Source organism: Capra hircus, chromosome 28, assembly GCF_001704415.2.
Source record: "Capra hircus breed San Clemente chromosome 28, ASM170441v1, whole genome shotgun sequence".
Lineage (NCBI taxonomy): Eukaryota > Metazoa > Chordata > Mammalia > Artiodactyla > Bovidae > Capra > Capra hircus.
Genome location: NC_030835.1, coordinates 14,781,383 through 14,794,570, shown reverse-complemented (window position 1 = coordinate 14,794,570; position 13,188 = coordinate 14,781,383). Strand labels below are relative to the sequence as shown.

The window sequence follows — 13,188 nt, the reverse complement described above, 5'->3', positions numbered from 1 at the left end:
GGGGAATTTTCTTGTATAGAAGAACTTTAATAGAGAAGGAAGAAAGCACCATTTCACATCACCTGAGGAGCTAATGGATGCAGGAGCCGAGCACTAACAGCTGCAACATAAGAAGTGACGATCAGACGCTATGGGCCTTCTGATGGAGAAACACACCGCCACCACCACAGAAGGCGTTTCGCCAAAGGAAGAGCTGGGTCTTTGATCAGAGTCCTCAGAGTCTAGATCTAGCAACTGCTTTGCGGGAGATTCAGAGGACAGTTAAATTATACCTTGGGGTCTTATCTTTTAGAAATATGTAGTGAAATGTTCACGGATGAAATGATATAATGTCTGGAATTTGCTTCAAAAATAATACCACTGGAAAATGTAATCATATACTGTGTATGGGGTGGGGGGGAATGGATAGAGGTGTGATGAGGCAGGATTTGCCAAGGATGAGGGCTGCAGGTAGTCACTGTTACTCTTTGTATGCATGAAAGTTTACATTAATTTTTTTTTTTTTTTTTAAGAAGAAAAGGGCTGAAACTACTGCTCTGGGAAGTTTGATTCAGCCAAGTTCACAGTAGATGAATTAAAGGATCACTGGCTAGCAGTGTCTTTGGTGATCATGGGAGGTCAGGATCTGTGACCTTTTCCTGCAGAACCCTGAGTGGAGGGGTGGGGCAGTGGGCTGCAGAGGCCTCTCTTTGGAGTCTGTGGAAGTGTGATCTAAAGGCTACCTCCCACAGAATCATCTGGCTCTTGCAGATTCCTGAGTTGTACCCTGAACCAGGGTGGTGTCTAGAAGTCTGTATTTTAACAAACTCCCAAGTGAGTCTCATGCTAACTAAAGTTGGATAATAATTGTCCAAGTATGTGGTTCAAGAGTCAAGGAGCTGTTGAGTCAACAGAAGGGTAGGAAGGGTGCTCAATATGCTTTTCCATGTTCTCACTGAAGTGCAGACCCAAGTCTTTAGCCCCGAATAAGGATGTGGGACTGGGACAAGAGAGGGGCTAGAGAGCCTTTGGCTGAGGCTCCTTGAAGATGCTCCTTTGTGTTGTTTACAGCCTCAGTGTCTGACATGTAAGAGGGGATCAGAAAGTATTTGTTGAATGAGGGAATGGCCTAGGGAGTGAACGGAAGGAGTGAATGGATGACCAAGGGCCATGAATAAGACTGGGGGCTTGTGCTAGGGGCTTAGTGGAGCTGATGGGGCAGGAAGGAGCCTTGGGCTAATTTGGAAGAGGACAGAAGGTGAGTGAGGAGCAGAACACAGGGTGGACAGTCCCCTGCAGCGGGGAGTTTCTCAGACCCGAACTCTGCTCTGGGGCATGGCTACTGGCATTTGCAGTCACCAAGGGAGGTGTTATTTCAGGAATGGATGGAAACATCTGTGGAGGAACCAGCGCAGACACCCAGTCTCCTGAGAGTGTAAGCGCACTCTCCCTGCTGCAGGCCTGAGGTGCTTCAATTTTAAGAGGTCTGGAGCTCAGCTTGTCCATGGCACCAGCTCTTCCTGTTTCACAGTGAGTCAAAGCTGGGAACTGAAATTTGAAGGTTTGAGCCATTTTGAACCCTGACTGCTACCAAAGCAGGCTTCAGAAGATGGGATTTTAGGGAGATGCTGAAGTAACTGCATTCTGAACCCTGTGCCTGCCTCCTTTGATCACTGAAGCTGACCTCACCCTTGTTGAGGCTGGTCCTCCTTCATTATACCGTGGAGGGAGCCATCCCCATCCCCGTGCTGAAAGCCTCGGCTGGATTTCCAGACAGAAGCGGAAGTGGTGTGGTCTACCCAGAGCGGCTTGGCATGCAGAGGGAGCTCTGGGATCTATTATCCTCCAGCATGTAGATTGAATGGGGGGAGAGAACAAAGCACAGAGCCGTCCAGAAACCACAGACCTGTAATCTTTCCAAATCCTGAAGGCGGCTTGTGTGCATCTCTCTGCATGGCTCCCAAGTCTCTGGATCTCAGAGAGGCCAGGAGCGTCTGTTTCCCAGATCACAGCCAAAGTGGAAGGGGAAGACAAACCTGCTCTGTTTGGTTTCCATAGATTCGACCTAAAGATTAACTGCCAAGGTCTCGATGACACATACAATATCAATCACAGGCTGAATGTCATAATGAGAGCTGGGCAGGTTGTCAAGAGAGGCCTCCAGGTTCCTGTTACAGCTTCATATTGAAAGGTTTGGTCCCAGGAAATCAAATGTCAACTTGATGGCTACTTGGCCTTTATTTGCAGCATCAGCTTGCCTCCTCTCAAAGGATGATAGACTCAGGCTCCTTCCTGGAGGGGCCAGGCAGATAACATAGAGGAGTTAAGTGCATTGGGTGTTAAAGAATAAAACAAGCAAAAGCCCAACTATTGGCCTCAGGTAGGCAATGGCACCCCACTCCAGTACTGTTGCCTGGAAAATCCCATGGACAGAGGAGCCTGGTGGGCTGCAGTCCATGGGGTCGCTACGAGTCGGACATGACTGAGCGACTTCACTTTCACTTTTCACTTTCACGCATTGGAGGAGGAAATGGCAACCCACTCCAGTGTTCTTGCTCAGAGAATCCCAGGAACTGGGGCGCTGCCATCTCTGGGGTCGCACAGAGTCAGACACGACTGAGCGACTTAGCAGCAGCAGGAGACGTCAGGGAGTGGTGCGGACTGTGGCACAGTGGCGAGCAAACGCCCCCACTGAAGGGGCAGCAGCTTGCCATTCCATGTGGGGATGCAAGCCCATGTTGTTGGTTATTTTTATGAAAAATCAGAAAGCCAGAGTTTTGTGGGAAATCAGCTGATTTAAAAAATTTAAGTCAGTAGGCAGCTGCACTAGAAACTAGCCTTGTCCTGTCCCATTCCTGTTTGGATCACTGCCGTGGACAGCTCCGTTATACACAAAAGGCTTCCTCCCTCAAGGCCCTCTATTTCCCTGATTGAGGGCATTTTCGGGTCTTTGCACTGATCCTGTTTGTTGGAGCACCTCACAAACAACTTGTTCTCAAACCCTGGTTTCAGGGTCTGCCTTGGAGGGAACCCAACTAAGATATCCCTGATCTTAAAACATTCAAAGACACTGTGATAACAGAGAACGCAGAGACCGAGTGGTACTTGACCTGTAAGGCCCAAGCGCCGTTTCCCTCTGTGAAACAGTAGCCTTGCTTTGAGAAACTATTTCCAGGAATAATCAAAACTGGGATCCCTAGTTAATCTTGACTCCATGTCAGCTTTTTCAGTGGTACAGCTTGTGTTTGATTAAAGGTTTCCCTTGCCAGTGAAGAAGGGCTAAAGCTGAATTTAGAAATATAATTTTGACACCGTGATTTGACTTTATGTAAAAAAAAAAATTTATGGAATTTGGGATTAACCTATGCACATGACTCTATATAAAGTAGATAACCAGGGACCTACCATATAGCACGGGGAACTATACTCTGTGTCTTATAATAATCTATAAGGGAAAAGAATCTGAAAAAAAAATGTATATATTATATTCTTTTATATAACTGAATCACTGTACACCTAAAACTAACGATATTATAAATCAACTATACTTCAATTAAAAAACTTTATATGTGTATTTTTTTTTTCTTTTTTTTTTTAACTAGCGGAAAAACTACCAAATACCATAAACAAGTGGCAGGACTCAGAAAGATATTTTTGTGTGTCTTCTATTTTTGGATTCTTTATAAATAATCATATTTTATAATAAATAACCACGTCTGTATTTTTTCACTGTGCTGGCCAAATAGAACAGTCTGGGCTGGAAGCTACTTGTGACTTCTGATTTATGATTTCCACTTCATCTGACTTGCCTCCAGGGCCTGGCTATTTCCTGGGGCTCCTCTACCTCTCTGTCCCTCTCTCCCCACATTCACTGGCTGGTGGCCCTTCTCTACTCTCACAGCCTCAGCAATCACTGAGGACTCGGATCTACACGTCTCATCCTCCCTGAGCTTTGCCTCCTTTTTTGATCAAATAGAGCTGTAACAAAAGGGATGAATATGCTTCAAAAACAAATACTTAACCTGGATTCTTTTGCTTTCTAAGGCGGCGGATGGAAGAAGCCCAGTGGAGAGATGCATCATTCATTTCAGCAGGAAACTTGAATATCTAAGTGGACCCCCTTGAGCCTGCAGAGATTGGCCAGGTAGCCATGTCCAGGAGTGTGAGCCACAGAACAGGCCTCCCAATTAACAAAAAAACACCATTGAAGGATCCTTTTGATGGGGAAAACGTAAGTCCTAAAGCATATTTCGGAAAGTGATGGAGTGAACAAAGAGCTAAATTATTCTGTACAAGAAAGCAAGGGGAGTTCTGAGCCTCTAGAACTTCCCCAGAGGGGGTGTGTGAGGGAACTGCTGTAGGGTGTGGGAGGCAGGGCTTGGGAGCCAGGTGAGGAGCATCCAGGCCACACAGCCACAGGATTCCTCAGAACAGGGATCCCCATGCTTAGCTTTGTGGTTGCAAAGAGTCGGACGTGGCTGAGTCACTGAACAACAACTGACTATATCAGTCTTCCCTAGTGGCTCAGTGGTAAAGAGTCCTCCCCCAATGCTGGAGACGTAGGTTTGATCCATGAGTCAGGAAGACCCCCTGGAGAAAGAAATGGCACTTCACTCCAGTATTCTTGCCTGGGAGATCCCAGGGACACAGGAGCCTGGCAGGCTACAGTCCATGGGATCGCAAAAGAGTCGGACGTGACTTAGCGACTAAACAACCGGCTGTCAGCCCTCTCGTTGTCACCCTGAAACTTCAGTGAAATTGTTAGATGGTACAGACTGCTATGTTTGCTGTGGTTTTGAGACATCAAAAGGGAAGAGGCTTGTGTTGGTGGTGAGAAGAGACCAGAAGTTTGTGAAGCAGCATGTATAGTCTGATTCTGTTCTTGTACAAAAATACGTTTCACCAAAATATTAACACTAAGTATATCCTTATTTTAGAATGATGAAGTTATATGAGCTTATTCTTTTTTCTAAGGAGCCATCTTTTCTAAAATCTCTTGTGATGAACATAGAATACTTTAGAGTGTATGGCAGGGGGGAAAAGCCTGTGAAGGTTCTGTTTGAGAACTGCTCTGGGTGTTGTCGATGCACTTTCTAAACCTGTGGACAGAAGGTACAGACAGGTGGCCCTCAGGGCAAGGCCTGACCAGGAGTTCCTGCCGTGACACACAGCACCGAGCACCTTCAGGCCATGTGAGTTTCCCAGAGGCAGGGCTGTATCCTTCGTGAGCCCTCTGGTGGCAGAGCCAGGCCTAGGTCACATCACCGAGTCATTCTGGTCCCTCAGTGCTTCCCGGAAAACCAGAAGTGAGTCAAGTTTTGTGGGTTCTGAAGTGTATACAGTTTCTTTAAGAAAAAGAAAACCCAATAGGTGCAGGGCCTTAGAAGAGGCCAGTGCAAGTGCGGGGTGTTGACTCTTTGGGGGTAAATCTACCTCTGAAGGAAGCTTGTTTCCCAAGCGTCCCTTGGACTGCAGACAGACCTCAGGTGGAGAGGGCAGCATCCATCCCCATCGCTTGGGGCTCTCTGACTCTGCTGAGCCTGGTCGTGGTTTAGGCTGATTCGGCCAGCATCACGGCTGCTCTTTGACTTCACCTCAGAAGTTAGGCCTGGCCCTGCTCACCCCCACAATCCACCATATCCCTCTGTTAAGTGCCAGGCCTGGGCTGGGCCAGAGATGTCTCTGCCTTCTACAAGTTTCTGGTCTAGTAGAGCAGTTTATAATTTAATCTTCTAAAAATGAATCCTCTTCCTTTGAAGGGATCCCGTATTTACGGACATAACATATTTACTTTCCTAAATGCGTTGGGCTCTTGGGGAAAGTTAGCCTGTGTTGCCTGCATACACATTTCTTCCATGACACCACCCAAGTTGGGCTTGGAATGCGCCTTGAAAGAAGGGGGAGAGTAAAAATGTTATTGTGGTTGGGAAAATTACTCAATTAGGAGAGTAATACCTACCACCAGGGTATGTGGAAGGGCAGAATCTGGCAGCAGTATATGTATATGAATATACATGTTTTTAATTTACTGCTAGTCATGCTTGTCTTTATGCATCTTAAATCTGCGAAAATGATCCCAACTAGGAAATAAAAGTTGTGGGATTTAAAAAAAATTAAAACCTGGACGTGAAAACCCTAGGAATTTTTTGTTGCCTATAATTTAATTCCTGGTATGTCAGACACAACCCAAGTTTAACAGATTTTTCTTTTCCTTTTGGATTCTGGCAAATATGTTAATAGGAGGCAATTATGTGAATTAATGTAAAATCCTTTTATTAAAAAAAACAGAGAAGGCTTCATTTAAAGAGGTAATTTAATATTCCTTCTAAGATGGGGTTGATGTCATTAACTTGTTTGATTAACTCTTCAAATGGTTTCAAAGTGCTTCAGGGTGGTAATTTATGAACTCCTAATTGATTTTTTTCAGTCTTGGTTTGGCAGAGTTGGGCCTCCCAGAATCCATGAGGAGGCTGGAGGGCCACATGCACCTTCCTTCCCAGACAAGGGAGCTGGCTGGGGTTGCCTTGACCTCCATGACCAGCCCCGTAGGGGAGAGGAGGCTCTGGCACAGGGCGGGCTGCAAGAGCCTCTGACCAGACCGGTGGTGCTGTAAACACTGCAGGCAGTTACACAGCTCATGAATTCAGGAGTACATGGCCTTTTAGCCCCTCTCCTTCAAGGATCACTTCCCACTATGTGCCGCCTCAAAATGTGAGGCTTCCTCGTGAGGGGGGAAGATGGGGGGGTAGACTGTGGGGGGGCAGCCCTCACCAGGCTTTCACCATCCCCCCACTTGCCCGTCCGCACCACTATCACTCACTGGGTCCATCTCTCTGTGCTGCGCAGAGGAGGCTGTAGGCCGTGGGAAGGCTGTAGGCCAAGCTCCCATTCTTACAGCTGCTACCACTGTGTTAGGAGCTAAGTTCTGAGCCCAGAATGTGTTAGGAATAGGGGTAGAGCTGTTTGGTGGGGGCCAAAGGTCTCTGTGGGGGTAGTCATGGCAGACAGGATGCGGCATTAATAAATACGTCTGAACATCCTCTGGGTGATGGGGCTCCTTTGCTCATGGGTGAAGTATAAGCAGAGCTTTGGGGAGAAGGAGAAAGGTCTCTCTCCAGCTTGTTAATATCTGGTGCCCATGCCAGGCTGCGATGAGACTTGATCCCCTATTTGCTGTGGAAGTGGTGGGTCCAGAACTATCGAGGGTCACCTGCCCTGGAGTCAGGCTGGAGAGGACACACAGAGATCTGCCTCCTGACGCCAGAACCTGGAGTGGCCATGTGCAGGCGGGGGTTCAGGCAACGAGGGAAGTGGGTGAAGTGTCCCCCCACCCCCACCTCACGGAGGGCCACCCGAGCACAGTAGCTGTGTGTGCAGGCTCTGAGGCACACTGGCCTCGCTGTGGTCTGGGCTATGTGATGCTGGAAAAGCTACTCCAAGGCTTTGTGTCTCAGTGTGCTCAAGGTGACGAGGTGCATCCCTCCCCGGGCTGCTGTGGTTCCAAGTAGTAAGTACACGACCATGTGACTACCCAGAAGACAAGCTCTCCAAGCCATGCCTCGCACATGGTCAGCCAGGACCCCTTGCCAATTCACAGGGTTGCACAGTGTCTGGAGAAGGCCAGCCCTGGCTCCAGGGAGGGTAAGCTGCCCCCTAGGACTCAGCTGGGCATCACCAGGGTGACAGGAAATACAACCAAGGCCCCGGCCTCAGGGTCCCCTCTGCCCCTTGTCCCCTGTGAGGTTGGCAGCAGCCACTGGAAATCCACCCTCAGTCAGGACTGAGGGTCCCCTCCAGTCCAGTTCCACCCTAGGACCGACATGCCCCCAGTGAGGGCTTCCAGCTCGTCAGATGGAGGAGGGCCATCGCCCCAGCCCCCCAGCATAGATCTGTTTTTGCTCCTGAAGAGCCTCTGACCTCTCCCTGACTCCTCAGACCCTCCCCCACGTCCCACCTCCCCCTCCAGGCCCCAGGTTGTTCCCCTGTACAGGATTCAACTCAGAAGCCCTTCGAGTGCTATTGGTAAATGTCATTTGGTGGGAACAAAATGCTTCTGTTGTGAAGAGGACAAAGACGAGGTCACGACAGAAGGTTCAGGGCACAAGAACACAGACCGAGTACAGAGCCCCTCAGATGCTGGGCCTTTAGTGAGGCCGCTTCTCCACACACACGCCCTGCACCTTCCCCCATCTTACTTGAAGCGTTTCCCCTTGGAATGTCCTCAGATTTCCTCAACACTCAGAGTCCCCCACTCCCAACTCTTGGGTCCAGGCCCATGAGGGGCCATTGGGACCACAGGACAAGGGCCCAGGGTCTAATGGGAGAGCCCTGGTCTGAGATACAGGACATGGTCCCACCTTCCTGCCTACAGGCGCTGGTGTCTTGGTCCAGACACCAAGTCCCTCAGTGACCCAGTCTCCCCATCTCTACCAGAGCAATCATCCCCAACCCCACCCTCCCACCAGGACAGGAAAAAGCTTCAAAAACAACCACTGTGTCCAAATGATGTTTAGGGTTACCGAGGACGCAGGAAGCGTTCTCATCCCCAGGGTTTTAAGGACTTAGTTGTAATTTGTGCTGCCCCACACTTGATGTGAGTCACCACGGGGGTCTCCATTCCACCCCCACCTCCTGCTGAGGTTTTTTTCCCCTCTACCGGCTAAATGGATAAATGCAGAACCTTGCTGGAATATGATATGTGATGCAGTGCATCCAGTGCCTCAGAAGGGCCCGATGAGATTTAACCCACCCTATTATCCTTTAGAAATGGTCATTGAACTGGAAGCTTAGATTTAGAGGAAGGGAAGTGGCGAAAATTTCTTGGGAGTCTTTAGGGAAAGATGGAGCAATAAGCCTGTCAAACTGAGAAGATGTCAGCTGGTCTCTGCTGCTCCAGAGACCAGGTGGAAAGGGGTCCTCTGATCCCCACACCCGGGACCCCAAAGAACACTTGACTGAACCCAAGAGATGCCAGTCTCCCCACCAGAGGGCCTTACCTGTGCTCACTGGGTCCTGGCCGGGTCAGGAGGTGCTGGTCCGTGGGGCGTGTGGCGGCCGCACACCCAGCCACTCTGACTGGCATCCAAGGGCCTATTTTTAGGGTCAGATCTGCTGACGCTGACCTTGTGTGCTGCCCAGTCTGCGAGGAGACCTGTGGCATCTGCTTGCAAAATAATTTGCCAGTGTGATCTGAAACCCTTGACTTTGGGAGTCCTGTACCTGGAGCACACACGCTTGTCCCCAGCCCAGCCACGGAGGCGAGACACGCGGCCACTAACGCAGGGACAGGCAGGGGGATTTCCTGGCTTTGTTTCCTTGGGATGGATGAGGCCAGGTGCCTGCGGGGCCCTGCCTGGGGCTCTGTCCTGGAGCAGCTGGAATGGGGGTGTTTTGCAAGCTGGCATAGTGCCTGTGCAAGGGCAGGGGCCCCCAGCCTGGAGAACTTTCCACTCCAGTATTTTCTGGGAGTTTCTGGAGCTGTCTCTGAGGAGTGAATGGAATGATTGCCACATCATGCAGGGTGATCAGTGAACCACATCCACCTTCCAGAGGAACTGGAAGCTTGGGTTCATTTGCATTGTGTCCCTTCTTGTGAGACCTTCGGCAGTTGTCCAACCCGTGTCTGGGCTTCAGTGGGGAAAATAATCATAGTGCCACCCTCTTATGTTGGTATGAGAGTTACATGAAATACTGTGTGGAAAGTATATAGCCAGTGCCTGATACATGCTAAACCTTTTAAAAATACTGGATGGTATTAGGAGGCCAAAAATATTCCCAATTCAACAGTCATTCCCAGATCTCTCTTCTTAATGATTCTCTCTCTCAGCCTCCCATCTCTTTGGCCCAGCCTTCTTTGCTCCTGAGTCCCCACCACCACCCCTACTGCTAGGGTCCTCTTTTTTAGGGCTGCAGGGGTTGGGGGATAGTCCTGTCCAGGCTCCTCTATTTTTCTGGTAAAATCATTCCAAGGCTTCCTATAGTTTCTTTTAATGAGTGACTTGATTTTCCATCCTTTCCCATCCTGTCACCCTTCTTGGGCATCCTTCAGTGTGTGAAGGATTGGGGGGAGTGGGTAGGGGGTCCCCAGTCTCTCTATATCCTTCACTTAGTAGGGTCTTCTTATGTTGGGGTCATTATATTGCCCTTTACAACTTTGTCTTCAGCAAACCAAAACACAATTCGCATGTGTAACGACTGCCAGTTTCATTTAGAGCGATTATGTCTTCTAGTATTTTTCATTGCGAAACTGCTAAGAAAGATTTTGTTTTCATTGATTTCTTGGTGCAGAGAATATACATAAGGCAGAGTACTCAGTACAGAATGTATTAAGGAGGTCAAGCTGTCGGGGTCCACATGCCCCTGCCATCACGTTCTGGAGTCAGAGCACCAGAGTCACAGGCCCTGCTGCAATTGCCCTAAGAACTGGAGAAGTCAGAGATGCTGAAACTAACTGAGGCTGAAGAAAGGTTTCCATCTAGCTGGGAGCCTGGGGGGCCAGTCCCAGCATCAGTCCCAATCCCAGCCCAAGTTAGGGGCTGAGGTAGCAAGAGGAGCTGCTGAAGATGTAGATTCAGAGGGGGCAAAAATCAAATAGCTAAAGACATCTGGGATGGATAGAGAGAGAGATAACCATTAACAGAGCAGGGTAGTATTTCACACTGTCTAGAAGGATGGCCAAGGAAAGACTGGTTTGTGTTGCTGGATTATCACCTCCGCTAGACTAGCCCCTAAATGCTGTGATCAGAAGACTCGTGACCCTCTCCCCACACCCCACATGTTGCCAATCCTTCACACATTACAGGATGCCCAAAGGAGAGTGTCCAGGGTAGCGAAGAGTGGGAACCACGTAGTTAATTGTGAGAAACTATAGGAAGCCCTGGGAAGAGTTTATTAGAAAAGAGTGGTGGTGGCTGGAAACACCTGGTCCATCTTTTAGTTAGCTGAAGGGCTCACCTGTGAGAAACGACCGCCTTGTCTGCACAGCTCTCGGGGCAGAACTCAGGCTGCGAGTGAATGCCCCAAGGTCTGCCTGATGTGGACGCAGCACGCACGCCATCATGCCAGGAGGGGGGCAAGCCCGGTGACTGTCGGCTGGACTCAGAGATGTCTCTAACTGTTAAAGATTCCGAGGCTAATCCGCCAGGATTCTGTGCAACAGCATGCTGCCCTAGTGCAGGCAAAGTGTGATCTGTGGAAACAGCTGTTGTTTTCATTGTAGCTTCTTAGGAACTTAACGTACATATGGCAGCACTTGACATAGGTTTCCTCCCAAAGCCACTGCCTCCTCTGACTCAAGTGATTTTATTAGCAAATTCCCTTCCCCCAGAATCTCCCTCTACTTTCTCCATTTTCACAAACAGGTAGACACTACTCTGGATCAGAATTCCACTTATGTGCACTGGCAAGGTATGGTAGGCAGAATACACACACACTCACACTCATGCACACACCCACAAAGGTATCCGCATCCTAATGCCTGGACCCTGTGAATATGTTACAAGGCAGAGTAAGGTTGAAGGTGGAATTAAGAGTGCCAATCGCGAGATCTTTGAACAGGGAGAGTACCCTGGATCACCCAAGTGGGCCTGATGTAATCAGAATGTCTCTTCAAAGTGGGAGAGAGAGCCTGAAGAAGAGAGTTGAGTCCTTGTGAGAGGGACTGAGCTTCCTGTTACCGGCTTTGGAGATGGAGGAAGGGGCCACAAACCAAAGAACAGCCTCTGGAAGCTGGAAAAGGCAACAGCTTCTCCCTTAGAACCTGCTGAAGGAATGTAGTTCTGCCCATGCCTTGATGTAGCCCAGTGAGACCCACATCAGGCTTCTGACTCCAGGACTGTATGAAGATCAGTGTTGCTTTGAGCCACTAAGTTTGAGGAGGCTTGCTATAGTAGCAGCAGCAGGAAAACTAGTGTGTGATATTTGACTAGTACCTGACTTTTCTGGGTTGAAAAGATGCAGAGGCTTCTGTGCTCTGTGGACACCAGCGTTTATGTGGATGCTAAATCCAGCCAGAGCCCAGGGAGAGAGAGGATGCCCTCCCAGATGGAGCCCAGAGGGCTAAGGCCATTTCTCAGCAGCACACGGGTGTAGTCTGATGGCGCGAGGTCCTCTGCTGTCCACTACGGTCTTTCTTTCATGTTAAGAAGAAAAGCAACCAGACTGAGGCCCGTGTTCTGCAGCCCGCCCAGAGCCCTCCACAGCATCTCCAAGGACTGCGTCCTCTAGAAGGAGTCCAGGTAGGACGGCTCTCATTTCTCTGGGGCAGTGTCCCTGCAGCCTTCTTGCCTCTCCACCTCACTGGCACGTGCTGCCCTCCTCTCCTCCAGCCTCATCCCAAGCTCGACACCATCCTCTTCTGTTCTTCCTCCAAAGCACCACTCACCTGGTGCCGTTGCGTGTGGCAGAGGGGACCACAGCACAGAGCAGGTGAGCTCCTCAGTCTTACCAAGTTGTTGGCTGGGCCCCACTCCCAGGGAATTTCTCCCTCTCGAGACATCCGTCCCTGTGCCTGCCATGTTCATGAGGCTCCTCGCTGCGTGAACAGTCCTCGCAGCTTTCCTTTCCTTCCATTCTGGGCCTCTCCCTCTCTCCTCCAGAGCTCCCTCAGGGACCTTCCAGATTCCTGCTCTTCCAATGATTATGCTGAGCAGGTCAGCTCCCTCTTACTCTCAGCCTCCCAAGCAGAATAAGCTAGGGGCCTCCCTTTCTTATCAAAAAGCCCACCATGGCATTTTGCCAGATAAGTCACTGTCACCCATCTGAGAGAGGGGTTTTTTTTCTTTACTCCCCTAGTCAGTATCCAGAGAAGGCAATGGCACCCCACTCCAGTACTCTTGCCTGGAAATTCCCATGGATGGAGGAGCCTGGAAGGCTGCAGTCCATGGGGTTGCTAAGAGTCGGACACGACTGAGCAACTTCACTTTCACTTTGCACTTTCATGCATTGAAGAAGGAAATGGCAACCCACTCCAGTGTTCTTGCCTGGAGAATCCCAGGGACGGGGGAGCCTGGTAGGCTGCCATCTATGGGGTCGCACAGAGTCGAACACGACTGAAGTGACTTAGCCCCAGCAGACAGTATCATCCACAGACCCTGGAAGAAGGAGCCCTTCGCTGAGCTTCTTTTTTAGAGATCCCCACCTCTGTCTCTCTCTGTCCCTCTCTCTATGTCTCACACACACACACGTGTTGAGATGCTGCTGAGCACTCAT

The 13,188-nt window shown here is 49.7% G+C and overlaps 1 protein-coding gene across 2 annotated transcripts in view; it reads right to left on the bottom strand.

The window, feature by feature from the left end:
- DUPD1 (dual specificity phosphatase and pro isomerase domain containing 1) overlaps window positions 1-9,241 on the bottom strand; it is a 32,886-nt gene extending 23,645 nt beyond the window's left edge. Inside the window, exon 1 of one of the 2 annotated variants that reach the window (XM_018042629.1) lies at window positions 8,976-9,241. In XM_018042629.1, the coding sequence (XP_017898118.1) occupies window positions 8,976-9,139 (164 nt within the window). In that variant the 5' untranslated portion in view covers window positions 9,140-9,241. The remainder of the gene's footprint in view (window positions 1-8,975) is intronic. The other variant, XM_005699235.3, reaches the window with a different exon arrangement.